Below are 16,137 nucleotides of genomic sequence, written 5' to 3' on the forward strand. Positions count from 1 at the left end.
TCAAACTGGCGGCCCTCCAGCTGTTGCAAAACTACAAGTCCCATCATGCCTCTGCCTGTGGGAGTCATGCTTGTAACTGTCAGCCTTGCAATGCCTCATGGTACTTGTAGTTTTGCAACAGCTGGAGGGCCGCCAGTTTGAGACCCCTGCGCTAGATTGTTCTTAGCGGTGACAGAAGGGGACATCCCACCCCCCCCCCGCTGGTGCATCTCCTGGCTCTCTTGTGCGATCGGGGACCCGGAGAACAAAATCGCCCAGCACCGGAAGAGAGGCATAGAGATTTCTGAGGGACAGATGGTCCTCGACAATCTCTATGATCCTCAGAAGTCCAGGCTGCACAAGTAAACAAAGCAAAGATCTTGGCTAGAAAAGCTTCATAAATGTTTTGTTTTTTTTGATCTGATGCTTTCCAGCCTGGAGGAGAGATGTGGGGTCTTACAGACCCCTCGTCTCTCCATAAGGAGGTCCTGTCACTCACCATTCCTATTACAAAGTATGTTTACATGACATGTGTGTTATCTATTTACTCAGAATAACATTACCTATCACATTATACATATAAAATGGGTCAACTTTACTGTTTTTTTTTTTTTTTCCTTTTTAAATTCATGAAAAAGTTGTTGTTTTTTTAAACGCGTTTGAAAAATCACTGCGCAAATACCGTGTGACATAAAAAGTAGGAATGACCACTATTTTATATCCCTAGGGCAGTGATGGCGAACCTTGGCACCCCAGATGTTTTGGAACTACATTTCCCATGATGCTCGTGCACTCTGCAGTGTTACATCAGTTCCACTTTCAATGTGAAACATATCGTCACTTTCTCACCTGCAAATCATGTAGCGTTTACATATTTTTGTCCAACCCATGTATATGCCAGGGTTCCTCTACAGTTACATCACTACTGTCTGTACTGGTCTTATGCCTCGTACACACGTTCACGTACGATGTATCGTTCACATTTTGTTGCATAAAACTAATATTGAATACAACAGTGCAAAATGTGATCTACGAAAAGATTTTTGTCATACAATTCTGGAAAAACCTTCTGCTGCGAGTAGCTACATATTTGAAATGATGTCAAATACATGTGACCCATGTGTTCTTGTTTATATTCTTGTTTCCAATCATGCGTGGTGTTTGTCTCTTTTTAGCGGACGCATACTCTACTGATTAAACGATTGTCGTACGATGGGCTGTCGTCCGAGCAAAGTTTTCGTGTTTGTCCCTTTGGATTTTGTTGGACGGACTGTCGTGATTGGCTGTCGAAAGCTGTGTACTAATGATCAGATTACTGAAAGAGCAATCCAAAAGCGATTTTTATCATCCGATAATCAGAATGTGTGTACGAGGCATTAGGGTGCCACCTAACAAACCACCAGGCAAAATACTGAAAATAATCTGCCTACGTGTGACCAGGTTTACCCCGGCAGGTCAGACAGGTCATAGTCACTTGAAGTGGCATGACTCATTTCAATTTCCTTGAACATATCTTCACTGCTCCGGGACAAATCTACCGACTGCCTCCTTACTTGTCTAAGCCTTAGTTTACTCAGCAGCTGGAGTCTTGTTGTCGGAGTGCAATTTATTACCTGAATGATCTACCTGTGCCGGAAGGTGTCACCAGGAATCTACATGACACATCTGCGGATATAAAAAGGTACTTCTTCATACTGGAATTTCCTACAGAAGAAAGTCACCTGGCTAAAAACACCACATTATGAATCAACTAAAACAGAAAAATCACTCACTTTCCTGTTACACAACAATATACCGCAATATGTACACAATAACTTCATTTAAAGCTGAACCATGGGCACAAAACTCTACATTTAAATGTATTCCTCTAAAATCACAAGGGATATTAATCTGCTTTGTGAGCACCTAATACCTTTACAAACCACCCGAATAATACCTTGTAAAAGTAGTGGGGACATCATGACAGTATTGTATATACTGGGTAGAGAGCACAACTATGGGAGGGGCCAAGCAAACCCACTACAGGAGTTTCTTTCAGAAAAAAGAGGGGGGAGCACTGCCCCTTGACAAATCCCCCCAGAGCACTGTCCCCCTTCACACCCCCCCCAGTACTGTCCCCCTTCACATCCCCCCCGCAGCACTGTCCACATCCCCCCCCAGAGCACTGTCCCCCTCCACATCCCCCCCCCAGCACTGTCCACATCCCCCCCCCCCCCCGAGCACTGTCCCCTTTCACATTCTCCCCCCCAGCACTGTCCACATCCCCCCCCAGCACTGTCCCCCTTCACATTCCCCCCCCCCCTCAAGCACTGTCCACATCTCCCCCCAGAGCACTGTCCCCCTCCACATCCCCCCCCCAGCACTGTCCACATCCCCCCCCCCCCCGAGCACTGTCCCCTTTCACATTCTCCCCCCCAGCACTGTCCACATCCCCCCCGAGCACTGTCCAACTTCACATCCCCTCCCCCCAAGCACTGTCCACATCCCCCCCGAGCACTGTCCCCCTTCACATTCCCCCCCCCTCAAGCACTGTCCACATCCCCCTCGAGCACTGTCCCCCTTCACATTCCCCCCCCCTCAAGCACTGTCCACATCCCCCACGAGCACTGTCCCCCTTCACATTCCCCCCCCCCCCTCAAGCACTGTCCACATCCCCCCAGAGCACTGTCCCCCTTCACATTCCCCCCCCCCAAGCACTTTCCACATCCCCCTAGAGCACTGTCGCCCTTCACATCCCCTCCCCCAGAGCACTGTCCCCCTTCACATCCCTCCTCAGCACTGTCCACATCCCCCCAGAGCACTGTCCCCCTTAACATCCCTCCCCAGCACTGTCCACATCCCCCTAGAGCACTGGATCCCTTCACACTCCCCCCTACAGCACTGTCCCCCTTCATACATCACTCCCAAAGCACTGGCCCCCCTTCAAATATCACCTCCACAGCATTGCCCATTTCACATCCCCCCACATCCCTTCCCTGTACATGACCCCCCCCCCCCCACACACACACACACACACATTACATGACCCCCCCCCACGGCCGCACCCCCATCCTTCACAAGTTCACAGCCATGTCCTTTCCTCCCTTTCACAAAGTGGAGAGCAGGTAGCGGGACAATCCTGAACTGAAGGCGGAGGCACAGCAGCACTGGCTGGGGCATGGGGCATTAGCAAGCTGGCGATTGGTTGCTAGGACCACCTCCTAGCAGCCAATCACCACCTGGTTAGAGGCAGCTGACTCTCTCCATGCAGCGCTGGTCCCACCCCCAGCCTAGAATTATCCCACTTCCCGCTGTCCACTCTGCTAATGACAGCGGTGGAGGCTGGGGACAAAAGTGGCAGCTAAATGGCAAGATCGCTGCGGTCCAAAAAGAGCAATAGCTCGGGCTTGATGCAAACTGCCACTTAGTGGTGCCTGCTTTAAGGGGTTTAGGATGCCGGGAGGCTGGGTTTATGATCATATGACCACTGTGATTGGCCATGTGACAGCCAATCACGGTGGACACATGATCGGAAAGTAGCATTCAGGAGCTTTCCGTTAACTGTGGCGGGAGCGTACGTGAATTTGCACTAATGCACACAAATATGCGGCTGGCGCCAAGAGGTTATAAATGCAAATTTTTTCTTGTCAGGATAAAAAGATCAAAAGTTCCCTGTCATAAATGTTACTAGGTGGATTTCCCCTTTACACCCCTCAAACAACTCAGTGTATTGATATTACACTTCTTGCATATAAAGTCAAGATACAGCAGAAACAAGAAATGAAGAAATCTGTGCCGAGTTCTTTGGCCTGACTACAGAAAGGTGCAGCAATCATCTGCCCGGCTCATAGTGCTGAATCCTGTTTATAAAATCCAGGAGGAAATGGAATGCTTTGCTGATGCCGACTTCCCCAGACCTCTGAGCAGCTGTCTAAATATCTACCTTTACACTTTACTACTACTATGCACATTCAAATCTCTACTTGTCTGAAATCTGGCCTACTCGTCTAGCTCTGCAGGCAATATTTACTCACTGCTTTGTGTCACATGCTTATTTTCATTAAGGGCCGGTTCACACTGCGGCGCGAGGCGAGGCGACACGGCTCGCCTCGCCTCGCTCCCGCAAGTCGTCCCCATTGAGTACAATGGAACCGTTCTGAGAGGAGCGACTCGAGTCGCTCCGACTCAGAAAAAAGGTTCCTGTACTACTTCGGGGCGACTTCGGGGGCGACTTGCATTGACTTCTATGCAGAAGTCCTCTGCAAGTCGCCCCTGACCCCCCCTGCAAGTCGCGGCGAGGAAGTCGGAGACGCCTCGCCGCGGCTCGCAGTGTGAACCGGCCCTTAGCCATGTTACTACGGAGTGAGAAAAAAAAAAAAAAAAAAAAAAAAAAAAAATTATATATATATATATATATATATATATATATATATACACACACACACACACACACACACACACACACACACACACACACACATTCACAAGACAGATGAAACATCGTCTGCTAGTAATTATTTCATTCTATAGACTTACAGAGCTTTTAAAAAAAAAAAAAAAAAAAAATGGACAGCTTTTTATCATTATAGCAAAACAGTTAAAGTGTTACCAAACCCAGGCCCTGCATTCACTATATCTGGTCTCCCACAGAAAATGGAAATGCAATTATTTTAGTAAATATAAACTGCTAAATACCTTTTTTCATCGGTGGTATATAGCAGTCTTGTGACTTCTATTAGTGCCCAGCAGAGCATTGGTTAAAACGTGTAGGAGGAGTTTTCATTCTCTGACTGTCCTATGAGGCTGCAGAACCCCTGACCCTCTGTCTGGACAGTGTTGATCGGTCCTGTGCTGATCATATACACTCTCCCAAGGAAAAAAAAAAACCCTCTAGAAATACGCACCAAACTGAGCATGTGCAGAGTGCTCTGTTCCATCAGGAGCTAGATTGGGGACAGTGGAAGAAGGGGAGGTTAAAGCGGGAGTCCGCCGGGAGTTCCGCCGTTTATTTTATTTTTTTAAAAGCCAGCAGCTACAAATACTGCAACTGCTGACTTTTAAAATAGTGACACTTACCCGCCCAGCGCGCCTGCGATGTCGGCACCCGAAGCCGATCTCTCGTTCGGCTCTCGGATGCTGCCCCCGCCATCTTGGGTATGGGAATCAGGAAGTGGAGCCTTTCAGGTTCATTTCCCGGTTCCCTACTGCGCATGCGCGAATCGCGCTGCGCAATAAGGACGCTCCCCGCTGCCTCTGGGATCTGTGTGTTTCCCAGCAGGCAGCGGGGCACTTGCGGGAAGGGGCGGGCACTTGCGGAAAGGGGCGTACGTTACGCCCCTTTCCGCAGAGAGCTATCCCGGAAGTGGGTGCAGTTACCTGGATTATCCAGGTAACTGCACCCCCCTCCCCCCTGAAAGGTGCCGATTGTGGCACCGGTGGGGGGAAGGGTTCCGATGAGCGGAAGGTCCACTTTAGGGTGGACCTCCGCTTTAATCACACCTATGCATTTTTAGTGCTCTTTGCATTTTGCACCACAGAACGTGTTCCATAGGAAACCATTTTATATGGACTGTAGTGCAAATCTGCAAAAATCACTAAAAATGCACTGGTATGAATTAGGCCTTTCCGAGCTCTCCTTCTCCTCCTCACACATGAATCGTGTATGAGGAGGAGATTGCAGTAACAGCTCGTTACTGCCTACAGTATACACCAAACACACTGATGGGGACCCCCCTCCATAAAGAGGTCCTGTCACCAGCCCATCAGATTACATGGGTACCTGTCACCAGCCCATCAGAGTACCTATGGGCAGCCTATGCCTCATAGAATATGCATCGGGCGTTTGTTCAACAATGGGGTCATTTTGTGGGCAATTCCACTGTCCTGGTGCTCCAGGACCTTCAAAAGTGTGATAGGAAGGAATGAAATTAGATTTGTAATTTATGGTCCTAGAACGCCTGAAGGTACTACTTCAATGTTGGACCTCTCTACGTGGCAGGCTGTGTAAAAGTCTCAAACATGTGGCATCGCAGTAGCAGAATGTATTTTGGGGTGTTATTTTTGCTATGCACATGCTGTGTCTTAGAAATATCTTATAAATTGACCACTTTCTGTAAAAAAAAAAAAAAAAATAATAATAATACGTTTTCATTTCTTTCCATGTTTTCCAAAGACTTGTGGTAAAAAAATTAACTGTTCAAAAGACTCATTATGTCCCATAGACTATACATTGGGGAATTTTCTTTCCAAAATTGGGTCATTTTGTGGGTAATTCCATTGTATTGGTGCTCCAGGGTCTTCAAAACTGTGGTAAGTCGAAATTGTAGGTGCAATTTATGTTCCTAGAACGCCTGATGGTGCTCCCTGCATGTTGGGCCTCTCTATGTGGCCAGGCTGCCAAAAAGTCCCACACATGTGGTATCGCCATACTTGGGAGGAGTAGCTGAATGTATTTTGGGGGAGTAATTGAAAACATGCATATGCTGTGTGTGAGAAATAACTTGTTATGAAAATTGTGTAAAAAAGTAAATTTAAAAAAAATTATAATTTCTTTATTTTTCCAAGAATTGTGGGAAAAATTACAACTTCAAAAAAACTCAGCATGCCTCTTACCTTGGACTGTGTACTTTCCAAAAAGAGGTCATTTGGGAAGTATTTGTACTTTCCTGTAATTTCAGGGCCTCAAGAGATGAGATAGGCCTTCAGTGCATCAGGTGTGATCAATTATCAATAATTTACACCATAGCTTGTGTAGACTCTATAACTTTCACACAGACCAAATAACATACACTTATTTGGGTTATTTTTTACCAGATATGTAGCAGCATACATTTTGGCCCAAATTTATGAATAAAAATGACTTATTTGCAAAATGTTATTATAGAAACCTAAAATTTTCGCACTTTTTTCACTTATGTAACAAAAATATAAAAACCCAGTGGTGATTAAATACCACCAAAAGAAAGCTCTATTTGTGCAAAACAAAAATTACAAAAATTTTGTTTGGGTGCAGTGTTGCATGACTGAGTAACTGGCATTCAAAGTGCGAGAGCACTGAAAGTTGAAAACTGGTCTGGGCAGGAAGGGTGTATAAGTGCCCTGTATTGAAGTGGTTAAGTATCCAGTCATGTACAAATAAATTGAAATGTTAGTAAACCCACAACAGTAAAATCAGTCTGTATATGCAGTAAAGCATGCTTGTTATACTCACTGTGGAACCTAAAAAAGGCTGCTTTATCTTGTCTTCTCTGATCCTCCACTTCTTCCACTGTCCCCAATCCATCTGCTGATAGAACAGAGCCTTGGGGGCAAGCTGCACATGCTCAGTTTGGTACGTATTGCTAGAGATCTTATTTTTATTTATTTTTTCTTGGGAGGGTACATATAATCAGCACAGGCCAATCAGCACTGTCCAGGCAGAGGGTCAGGAGTCATGCAGCCTTATAGGACAGTCAGAGGAGAAAGAAAACTCCTACAAACTTTATTCAGTGCTCGGCCAGACTGATCGAAGTCACAAGACTGCTATATACCACCGATGAGAAAAGATATTTAGCAGTTTATATTTACTAAAATAATTGCATTTCCATGTTCTGTGTACTGTGGGAGGCCACATATAGTGAATGCAGGCTCCTGGGTTAGTAACACTTTAACCACTTCAGCCCCGAATTTGCCCCCTTAATGGCCAGGCCATTTTTCGCGATACGACCTTTAACTGACAATTGCGCGGTCCTGCGATGATGTACCCAAACAAAATTGAGCTTTCTTTTGGTGGCATTTGATCACCTCTGCGAGTTTTATTTTTTTGCGCTATAAACAAAAAAAAGGCTGACAATTTTGAAAAAAAAAAAAATTTTTTTTACTTTCTGCTATAATAAAGACCCCAAAAAAAATTAAAAAGTTGATATATATTTAATTGTATTCATCAGTTTAGACCGTATTATTCTACATATTTTTGGTAAAAAAAAAAATAAAAAAAAAGCGTAATAGGCGTATATTGATTGGTTTGTGCAAAAGTTATTGCATCTACAAACTACGAGATAGATTTAGGAACTTTTCTTTTTTTTCCATTGTTTTTACTAGTAATGGCCGCGATCTGCGATTTTTAGCAGGACTGCGACATTACGGCGGACAAATCTGAACCCAAGTGACACTTTTTGGGGACCAGTGACATTATTACATTAATCGGTGCTATAAAAATGCACTGATCAATGTAAAAGTGACACTGGCATGGAAGGGGTTAACACTAGGGGGCGATCAAGGGGTTAAGTGTGTTCTAACTGTAAGGGGGGGGGGGCTTATATGACAGATCACTACTCTCGATCACTGGGAACAGGAGATCTCTGACATGTCATTAGGCAGAATGGGGAATCGCCTTGTTTACATTAGGTAGTTCTGCGTTATGCATCTGTACACAGCAATTGCAGGTCGCCGGCAGACATTGAGTCCGGGGGCACGCTCCTGCCCGCTATCCTCCTTGCACGGATGGACGTACAGGTACGTCGGTTCGTGCAGGAGAGCCAACCTGTCATAGTAAATGTACATGAGCTGGTTGGCAAGTGGTTAAAGACGAACTGCAGTCTACTCACATAATTTGTGCTAACAAACATCTTTGCCATTCTGAAGCTTTCCTCGAACCACTTTGCATAATAATTTTTATATATTGTGATTTTGTACCTGCCAAATATGCTGCAGAAATCTCCCTCCACTGAGTCTGGCTCCAACCATTTTAACTGTGGGCACCTGAAGCTGCTGCCTGTTTACTTCCTGGATTTACACAGAGGCACACCTCCAGCTCTGCAGCTCTCATTGGCCCTATTATGACACCCCCCCTTCCTGGCAAACTCTCACCAGAGTGAGAGCTGTGCATGATGTCTTAAGTCTAGGCCAGTGATGGTGAACCTTGGCACCTCATACATTTTGAAACTACATTTCCCATGATGCTCATCTACACTGAAGAGTGCAGGAGCATCATGGGAAATGTAGTTCCAAAACATCTGGAGTGCCAAGGTTCACCATCACTGGCCTAGGCTAATGACCAGACAAGAAACAGGAAGTGGGCTATATAAGTTATTTACCAGCAGATAAAAAAAAAATGTTTTACTATCCAAGGTTAAAACAACAAGGGCAGAAGATTTAATAGATGGAAAAAATATGACTTAAAGTGGGGTGCCCCCTAAAAAAATTAAAAAAATAAAATTTAAAGTCAGCAGCTACAAATACTGCAGCTGCTGTCTTTTAATAATCGCACACTTACCTGTCCCAGGGTCCAGCGATGCGGGGGAACGAAGCCCCTCCTCGTTCCCCGCTCATGGCGCAGTCATTCTTAGTGTGGGCACCCGGCTGTGGCTTCACAGCCGCGCACCCACTGTGCATGCGCAGGGCACTGTGATACGCCGCACAGTCATCTGGGACACGTGACAGGTCCCAGATGACTGCGCGGCGTGAGGGGAAGTGATGTCACCAGCCCGTACAATGAAGAAGGCGGGCTACGAGGGACCCCCTAGCAACAGGCATTTAGAGGTGAGTAATTTTTTTTTTCCCCCGATTATTTATTTTTTAACAATTTTAAACTATTTTTTGGTGGTAAACAGAGATTGCTTTACACATGACTGGGTAATTGACATCTCCACTAAGCTGCATAGATCAAGCACGCCTAATGCAAGGGCACAGAGAAAAAAAAAATCTCTCTGCTCTGTTCACATCAAACGCATGAGGAGGTGTGCATTTTTATGCAGTGCAACCGAAAGTGCCCCCATGTTGTTGCAACACGCTACAGTGCATAGGAGGATGAAATGTCATGTTGGAACATCTCAATAATGTAAAAAAAAACAAAAAAAAAAAAACATTGTGATGCATTGTAACAACGCATGGCACCGCCCCTATTCATTGTACATTAGTGTGCAAGTATTTTAGCATGCAGGCTAGTGCGGATACAGAATATTCATCCACTGTATTGTCTAAGGATTATCAGCTCTAAAGTAAATCAGCCTCATACTCAGGGTGAAATTACTAAGAATGGAGCAGCTGTGTGGAGTAACCAATCAGCTTCTAGCCTTAGCTTGTTCTGTTCAACTTTTAAAATGAAAGCTAGAAGCTGATTGGTTGTTCAGTCTTAGTAAGCCCCCCTGATTACTGTGTTTATCAGAAATACAAAAGCAAAATCTATCCCATGCAGGCTTCCCATGCAAGCAGGTCAGTATACACATCCACATAGATATTAGTAGCAACTACATCCACATGTGATACACAGATCTGCACTGACACCTACTAATGAATGAATCTGCTGGAGGATCCCATGGAATCCCTATGACAGCAGAGCAGCACAGACACACACACTATCCAGGGATCAGAGAACAATGCCACCAGCAGCCTGTCACCATGACACGAGCTCAGCCGACTGCCCAGGCACTGCCAGGCACATAGCATGCTCATAGGGGAACTCAGCGGAGGAAGCCAGCTATTGTCACCAACCTCAAACACCACTTCTTCATCAAACTCCGCAGTCATTGCTGTCCGCCATGCCACCCTCAGCGGCACACTGGGAAATGGAGTCTGCAGCTCGTGACGTCACCGGCAGTGCCTCTGAGGGCGACAGGAGGACAGGACTACATCTCCCAAAGTTCCCCGCGGCCGCTGCGTTCAGGCCGAGAACAGTGGGAGAGTGCTCTGTGATGAGGGCAGTGCTGGGATCAGGACAGGAGTGCACGGCTGGGTGTACTGAGCACTGGCTCTAGGGAAACAAGAGCATTTATCAATGTAGATGACAGCTCTTCCTGATGTTAAAACCTAAGTTTAGGAATTACAAAAAAATAAGCAAAAGTAACTATATATACTAACAATAAGTGTGAAGTGTCCCTTGTGTTGCTCTCTCCCGGTTTAGTGGGAATCTTACTTCTCTGACCACCTACCAAGGTTGCCAACTGTCAGTAAATTTACAGTTTGTAGAATCCATAATTTTTGCATATGTCCATGGATGTTCATTACTGACATGCAATCAGCATTTCAGTAATCATAGGTGTGTGCATGAGGTGTGCCGGATGTGCCTGGGCACACCTTATTCACTCTATGCGGTGCCAATTGCCCCTATTGCTTGGGCTTCCACTCGTATTGTGCAGCTGCCCCCACCACAGTGCTGCTTGCTTCCCTCCTTTCTTCTTCACTCTCCCCTGTCTGCTGCAGGGGATGTTTCAGGCTGAAGAGTGGGGGAAGGGGCTAATCAATATGTCATTTACCGGCCCCTTCCTTTTCTAAATTAATACAGTGAACACACTATAACTGAAGCATAGTAAGCTGTGTATATTATGCTTCTGTTTGTGAATGAACGGGAAGCCGCTCAGCACAGAGCACTTCCTATTCATTCACTGTGCAGTCCAGCTGAGGCTGCAGAGAAAGGCACATGTGTGTTTTAGATTTTTGGGTGCACACCCTAATGCACAGGTGTCAAACACAAGGCCTGCGGGTCAAATTCGGCTCTCCAGGCCATTTCATGTGGCCCTTGCAGGAGAACTCCAGCCCTCCTCTGGTCCTCCTACAGATCCCTACTTTCTGCTTTCGAGCAATGCATCCAGTTTCTTCACAGCAGCAATATAAGGAAAGGGGGTGCACTGTGATGTTGGGCAAAGTAGGGGACTCGACTTCTGATGGTGGGGTGGCTCTTGACATCTAATGTAAGGAGAGGGGATGCGCTGGACAGAGGTATTGAGAGAAAAGGAAGGGCCCAAGGACAGAGCCTTGGGTTAACCCAAGGCTACAAGAAGGGAAAGAGACAGCTCCCTCTATGCCCTGATGCCACAGGCGAAAATAAATAGCAAACACACAATATATAAAGGGAAAAAATAAATTGCGCTAGCCAAAAAACAAACAGAAATTATTATAGAATTAATCTATAAGGAAGAAGACAAAGAGAACCGCGCACTCCCTAAAGTTTAGAATAGGGTGACTAGTCCCTCCAATTGGGGGACAAAACTTAAAAAACAGACTGGTGGACAAATATAATATCCCCTAGTGCAGGGGCCAATATGTGTTCGTGAAAACACTGTGTATACTGAACTTAATAGACAACAAAAGTTCTATTAAATATACATAATATACATTTACATAAACAGGCAAAAGTTACAAGAATCATATGTGTGAACAAGTGACCTTAGTAAAAATAATACTCTGTAGTGAAATGCAAAACGTGAAACAAAATTGATCAGCAAATAATCATAAATTATAGTCCATAAATAAAACTAAAAAGGAACACCACGTGTGTCAAATAGCCTCAGAATTCTGGTTACTGCTCCAACTTATGGAAAAAGCTATAGTGCACCACCACCAAAGGGATAAGATGGCTTCTTACCAGATATCCTGGTAAATCACACTTTGACAAATCCAACCGACCACCATGGGTGTCTGATTCCCCAGCTTTATTGATGCTCGGATGTCCTGGTAGATCACACTTTAACAGATCGAACCGAACCACGTGGCACCAAGTGCCAGTTCAAAGGTATTCCAATAGATTGATAGGAAGTTGACCATAAAACGGAAAAATACTCCAAATAGTGAAATACCGATAAACTGATAAAAAGTTTAATAAGAGCAAAAAAAGGTAGCACACTTACAAGAACATCGAGTCAATACAGCGTGTACGGTAAAGCATAGAAAAAGCCGGCCGGCATTCGGGAGCAGAAGGGGAGGACGGGCTCCCGAATGCCGGCCGGCTTTTTCTATGCTTTACCGTACACGCTGTATTGACTCGATGTTCTTGTAAGTGTGCTACCTTTTTTTGCTCTTATTAAACTTTTTATCAGTATTACACTATGTCGGTTCCCTTTTTCCTTTGAGCCATTGATAGCAATCTGTGGGACCATTGAATAGGATGTGTGCATATGAATACTGCTCATGACTATGGTATGCTGATCCATTAAGAGGAGGAGTACCCTGTGGCGACTAAGGATATACTTACCACGCTCTCATTAAGCTTTAATCTGGTAAGCGCACTCACTATAAGGTGACGGGCACGTGTGCGCAGTTTCAAGTGTGTGCAACCACCTTGGTGTTTTTATATAGGATCGCAAGGGTCGACCATCTATGGACTTTTTTCCATGAACTCATTAATTATGGATTCATATTGACTGTCACTATTTTGTTATATGTTTTGAAGTATACTAATTATATATTAATTTATTACAAATTTTTTTATTTTGGGAAGTTGGTGTATACAATATTTTTTGTATGTTGGCGCAGTTTTTTATACTTTCACACAATATATAAAACCAGAGGGAGAGTTCCCCTTAATTATAAACAGGTGTTGTAGGCTGATTCCTTTGTGTGAAGAAGTCCTTGAAGTAAAGCCTCATACACACGATAAGACTTTGTACAAACTTTCCCTTGGATTTTTGTACAAAGGGCGTCGGCCCTGAACTTGTATTGCATACACACAGCAGGACTTTTTCAGCCAACTTTCACCAAACCACGTGGTTTTTCTGCTCTTTACCGCCACCTTTGGTCAACTTCTGTATTGTTGTCTGATCTTTTGCATTGGTTCTGAGCATGCCCGTTTGTACTTTGTACAAAAGTCCTATGGTTTTCTGTACACACGATCAGACTTTGCTCCATCAGACTTTTGTTGCCAGAAAGTTTGTCCGTTCGCACAGCCAACAAAAGTCCGATGAAAACCAAAAAAGTTTGTCCGATGGAGCGTACACACAGTCGGATGTTGCTCCAAAACAGCTAATTTGCATGTTTGTTGTCAAAAAGTCTGATCGTGTGTATGGGCCTTAAGAGTGTCCGAAATCTTCAGCTAGCTATGAAGGGTCCCAAAGATGTTGCTGTGCAATGGTGACCAGCAAATGTAGATAGGATGGATGAGCAAGGTGTTTCCCAGCAAAAGGCCTTTTGATGAAGGAAAGGGTGGGGTAAAGGTATCTGCATGCAGTGTCTCTGTATGTAAAATTAAGTATGGTCTTCTGCCACCAATCCTTGAGATACCAAGGCTCTTCCTTTCTGTAAATAAAAAGCGGATAATAAGTGCATACAGTATATTTTGCTGTTTTATGTACCATTACAAATGTTGTATATATTATTTTAGGAGATATTTATATAAAATAATGAAAAGTGTAAATTCAACCATTTTTACTTTATTCTAAGTAAACAAATATATAAATATTTTAAACGTAAATGCAACTTGTTGAATCTGAGAGGATGAGAGTTGAGGGACTACAAGTCCCAGCATGAACCCCCGAGATCTAAGGATGTGACCCCTTAGATCTCACAGGTTCATCCTGGGACCTGTAGTCCTTCACAAGTTCGGGGGGGAGGGGGTGGTTGTCACATCCTCAGCTCTAAAGGGCTCATGCTAGGACCTGTATTTCTTCACTTTTGGGTCATCACACCCCCAAAAGTGAAGGACTACAAATCCCAGTATGAACTCCACCTCTTTGTGGGGGTCTCTGCAGTGCCCAGCTCCCTAATGGCACACGGTTCAATCCATCCCTGGCGCCCAGCCTCCCCTCAGAATTTTAAGAATTGCTCCCAACAGAGTACTGGCAGTTCCCTTTGCTTCCCTCTGAGCATGCTGTGCTGCCAGAGAAGATGGAGGAGGTGGGTGGAGCTAAAGCACTAGGCACAGAGCAGCAGAGGAGGAAGTTTAATCCTCCTCCAATTTCAATGCTAGGGCCTCAGCTTCTCTCTGCATTAGGGCAAGGACATGACGTCACTGGTTGCTAGCTGCCAGTCGTCATGGCCCTAGCAACTAGTGGGCAGTAGAGCCAGTGGTGCAGATGGAGCAAGCTGCGGGTCTCGGCGGCCAGGATTAATACTGTCATTTAGAAAAGCAGCCTGCGTCAGCCTCTTTTGGGGTATCAGATCGGTGGCCCAGTCTTCCCCTGTTCTCTGCAGTTCTTGCTAGTGTCCTTCTGCCTGGTGGGGAAGGGCCACCCCCTGTAAAATACCGCCCAAGGCAAACGCTTGTTTGCCTCATGGTAGATACGCCTTTGTCATGGGGAAAGGATGTTCCAGAACAGACTCTTGAAGGACCTGCAGTCAGATGAAGATCGCCCAATTGGTAGACAACCCAGGGGTTCAGTGATGTCTCCGTGGGCACAGGTGAAAGTGTCTCCAAATAGCCACGGCGCCTGGCCTCTCGCTCCTGTAGCTGTAAATCTGTGTCCAAAGAGAGCAAGCCCCTCCCTCTTTATTTATTTGCTCACCCAGAATTCTTTCTCGCTTTAGCCAGCTGGTGCTTGTAGTTTGCAGAAGCATTAGATCCATTGGAATCCTGGCTTTCCAGACTAAATGTTCCATGATCCCCTGCTTTCAGTAGTGGTCTCTCTCTTCTCTCTCTCTCTCTCTGCAGTCAGGAAATTATGCCATAATCCAGGTGCTGGGCACTAGAGGAAACAAAGCTCAATGTAATCTTCAGTAAAGGGTGTCCTATGAAGGCAAAAGCAATATAGCCAGTGCTTGGCCACATACAAGCTGCCCATAAATGTTTGTTACAGACAGCGGCCGCCCTTAAAAAAATGGCCTTGGGCCAGCCATGGAACTGCGCTCTCATGGAAGTCAATGGGGCCCAAAAAAATTCTACCCCGGCTTCAAAGGTAGCTCATGTTCCCCAATGCGTGAATGAGTGCTTATTCATCCTATACCAAGAGAAGCATCAAGAAGCTCCCTCTGATCATCACACTATTGCAACAATGTTATTGTTATCTATTGCTGATAAATTAACATGTCATCTTTTTTGACATTGATAACTCTTGGTTTAATGAGCCCCAAGACAGTCTGTGGGCTCAATGATTAACTAGATTAGCCCTCAAATTTTCCATTCACCTGCTCGCATTTGGCAAGTGGAAATAAGCTGAGGGTGAGTGTTCTGGCCTGGCTTGGTTGGGTGCTCGGACAGGCCAGCTCAGCTCGGCTTGGGTGGGTCCTTTCTGCTTGGGCAGGGAAGTTGGCCAGCCAGCTCAGCTCAGGCAGAGGGCAGGTCCACTTGGCTTGAACAATCCTTTGTTGTGTGGCTGGGAGCCATATTGCAAACATGCCTTTCCAGAATGGGACTCTACCCTGCACTTGGTTTTCACTCCAGCTAGCCTGGATCAGTTACCTACAGCTACATCTGCACAGGACACTGAGGCCGCGTACACACGGGCGGACTGTTCGCCCAACTTTGTCTGCTGAACAGTGTTTGGGCGGACAGTC

The 16,137-nt window shown here is 45.4% G+C and overlaps 1 protein-coding gene across 3 annotated transcripts in view; it reads right to left on the minus strand.

The window, feature by feature from the left end:
* VEZT (vezatin, adherens junctions transmembrane protein) overlaps positions 1 to 10,553 on the minus strand; it is a 57,456-nt gene extending 46,903 nt beyond the window's left edge. For all 3 annotated transcript variants that reach the window (XM_077470266.1, XM_077470265.1, XM_077470264.1), the window contains exon 1: positions 10,429 to 10,553. Coding sequence is in view for 2 of the 3 variants with exons in the window: in XM_077470265.1 (XP_077326391.1) it covers positions 10,429 to 10,464 (36 nt within the window). In the remaining variant the exon portion in view is untranslated. The remainder of the gene's footprint in view (positions 1 to 10,428) is intronic.
* Between the last annotated feature and the right edge of the window lie 5,584 nt (positions 10,554 to 16,137).

Source organism: Lithobates pipiens, unplaced genomic scaffold (genome assembly GCF_037356315.1).
Source record: "Lithobates pipiens isolate NorthernLeopardFrog02 unplaced genomic scaffold, aLitPip1_a1.2 Scaffold_8, whole genome shotgun sequence".
NCBI lineage: Eukaryota > Metazoa > Chordata > Amphibia > Anura > Ranidae > Lithobates > Lithobates pipiens.